At 62.7% G+C, this 2,279-nt stretch overlaps 2 protein-coding genes across 2 annotated transcripts in view; one reads left to right on the forward strand and one right to left on the reverse strand.

Moving 5' to 3' along the window:
* Positions 1 to 549, reverse strand: part of VDBG_04725 (dolichyl pyrophosphate Man9GlcNAc2 alpha-1,3-glucosyltransferase) — a gene marked incomplete at both ends in the record, with an annotated part of 1,866 nt that extends 1,317 nt beyond the window's left edge. The window contains 2 exons of the mRNA XM_003005073.1: positions 52 to 203; positions 300 to 549. Coding sequence (XP_003005119.1) covers positions 52 to 203; positions 300 to 549 — 402 coding nt within the window. The remainder of the gene's footprint in view (positions 1 to 51; positions 204 to 299) is intronic.
* A 683-nt stretch (positions 550 to 1,232) lies between these two features.
* VDBG_04726 (pH-response regulator protein palC) overlaps positions 1,233 to 2,279 on the forward strand; it is a gene marked incomplete at both ends in the record, with an annotated part of 1,599 nt that continues 552 nt past the window's right edge. Inside the window, one exon of the mRNA XM_003005074.1 lies at positions 1,233 to 2,120. Coding sequence (XP_003005120.1) covers positions 1,233 to 2,120 — 888 coding nt within the window. The remainder of the gene's footprint in view (positions 2,121 to 2,279) is intronic.

Consider the following 2,279-nt stretch of genomic DNA (forward strand, 5'->3'; position numbering starts at 1 on the left):
ACGTAGAGAGTGAACAGACGGGGTTGATCAGAGCCCGATCTGGCCGCAGACCCAACTGTGGTATGCCGTCAGGGGCGGGGTAGTCCCAACCCCCCAGTGTTGCAGATCATGGAAGTACCACTGCGAGACGGGGACCTGCGTCGTGACTTCCATCCAGTTCCTTTGCGCTTCGTAGTCGCCGAACAGCGGGCCTCTGTGGTAGCCTGTACAGTTGCTGGTCAGCGATGGCTGCCCTCGTTGGGGAGGGGGAGGGGGAGGATCCGCGTCGGGGCGTGAAGGCGCCGAGCAGGCCAGCTTACCAGAGTAGCCCCAAAGACCAGCAGCCCACCTGAAGAGGCCGACAACCATGAGAATCAGAGGCAGGACCTCCCATTCGGAAGCGGAGCCACGCGCGGCCCACATGAACGAGGCCAGCGGGAACAGCGGCGCTTTGGCGACAGCATCGCCCTTGGTGGACGACGTGACGTGGACGATGGTCGTCTGGGACGAAGTAGGCGACGGCTTCTTAGGCCCCCTGCGGCGAGCCTTGTGCGGCAAAGAGCCAGTCATTGTCGCCGAGAGGAGGGAGGTAAAGACTGATTCGAGCTGGCATGAGGCGAGGGTGTCAGTCGCGTGCCTGTCGGTGAAACAAGCCCGGCGGATTGGCGGTGATGGTCTGTTCTGTTCTGCTGTTCTATTGTCCCGTGGGGAAGCCACGGCACCAGAGTTGACGACAACGTACTGGTCGTGGTCGGGTCCTCTGTGCCCAGCTCCCGGCCGTAGGTGCCCTTGGCGCCCAATTGGATCGCCATTAGTGGTCGGCTTAGTGCACAGAGCCCCTGGAGCTCCCCACTGTACAGCCGAACGTGAAGGGTGGGCCGGAAATTTGGGGGCACCGGTTGCTTATCGGAGCTTTTTCTTATCGTTCAGCATCTGGACCTCGTGTTGTTGCTCATGTTCGTGAGGCCTACAGACCAGGCCATGGGGCATCAAACACGTCGCATTGCAAGTTCTTCCAGAGACGACTCGGAGTCTTCGACTCAGAGTCTTCGACTCAATGGGAGATGGCCAGAGCGGTCCCCTATTTTATTTTCTCTTCGATCAAGCAAAACGTGAACCATCAGCAACCTCCGCGTCATGGGCACGTCTCCAGAGCCTGGGTCTACAGTATGCAAGACAGTCCCTCTCAAGGCGCAGGCACGGTCCGACATCATTGCTCTTGGCGCTGAATCTGAATCGTTCGAGTCGTTGAGATGAGCCGCGTTGGCGCTGGGGGAGCACAGAGCGGCATCAACATCTCACGACCACGCCATCAAATCCCACCTACGCGTGCCACCAGCTTCCTGGAGACGCTGCGTTCTTCAGGTTCTTCGGTTCTTTGGTTCTTCGACAGCATGCCGTTCCCCTTTGTTCTGCCCACGACCTCCTCCTTCTCCTTCTCCACCAGCTTCAGCTGTGAATCACACCCCTCGCTGCCCCTCACTGCGAGCACCTACCGCGGGGTCGTCCGCGATGGCCTCAAGAAACACAAGAGACTGCCGCCATCCGCCCAGTCTCCCCACATATCCTCGCTCATTACCGCCCTGAACGCCTACCTGCCCTATCTTTTTGCCATCGACGCAGGCCTCACACGAAAAGGCCCCCACGCTGCTGAGATCACCGTCAGCCAAACCGCTCCCCTTGCCATAGAATGGCGCCCAACTCTTTCTGACAGTCACGTCCCCGGACGTGAACCGCCCCGTGTCAAGGTCCAATCCCTTGACCACGAGGTCGCCTTTGTTCTCGCCACCCTCGCCCACGCCTACACCCTCGCCGGCCGCATCGCCTTGCAGCCACTCTACGTGATCTCGGTGGCAGCGCCCTCGGCCCAGGAACGGACCGTCGCCATCCAGACCGCCACAAAACACCTCCTAGAAGCAGCCTCGCTCTACGACCACGTCGCAACGCGCGCGGAAGGCTCCTCGAGCCCGGCCCCGAGCGTCGACATCTCGCCCCCCGTCCTCCGCGGCCTCGCCTCCCAGGCGCACGCCGAGGCCACCCTCCTCGCCGTCCTCAAGGACGACCCCTACCCCGCTGTCGTCTCGCAAACACGCAACGAGGCCGACAAAGAGTGGATGTACCGCACGCCCTCCCTGCCCAAGGTCCGCGCCCACCTCTTCGCCCGCCTCTCCCTCGCCGCCGCCGAGCACGCCTCCCAGGCCGCCACCCTTTTGCGGCACCCGCCTCCCCGGCGCCCCGCCCCTGAACCCCCGCCCTCCTCCGCTACCTCGACGACACCCGCCGCACCTCCCGCGCCCGCG

The sequence above is a fragment of the Verticillium alfalfae genome, genomic scaffold (genome assembly GCF_000150825.1).
Source record: "Verticillium alfalfae VaMs.102 supercont1.5 genomic scaffold, whole genome shotgun sequence".
Classification (NCBI taxonomy): Eukaryota; Fungi; Ascomycota; class Sordariomycetes; order Glomerellales; family Plectosphaerellaceae; genus Verticillium; species Verticillium alfalfae.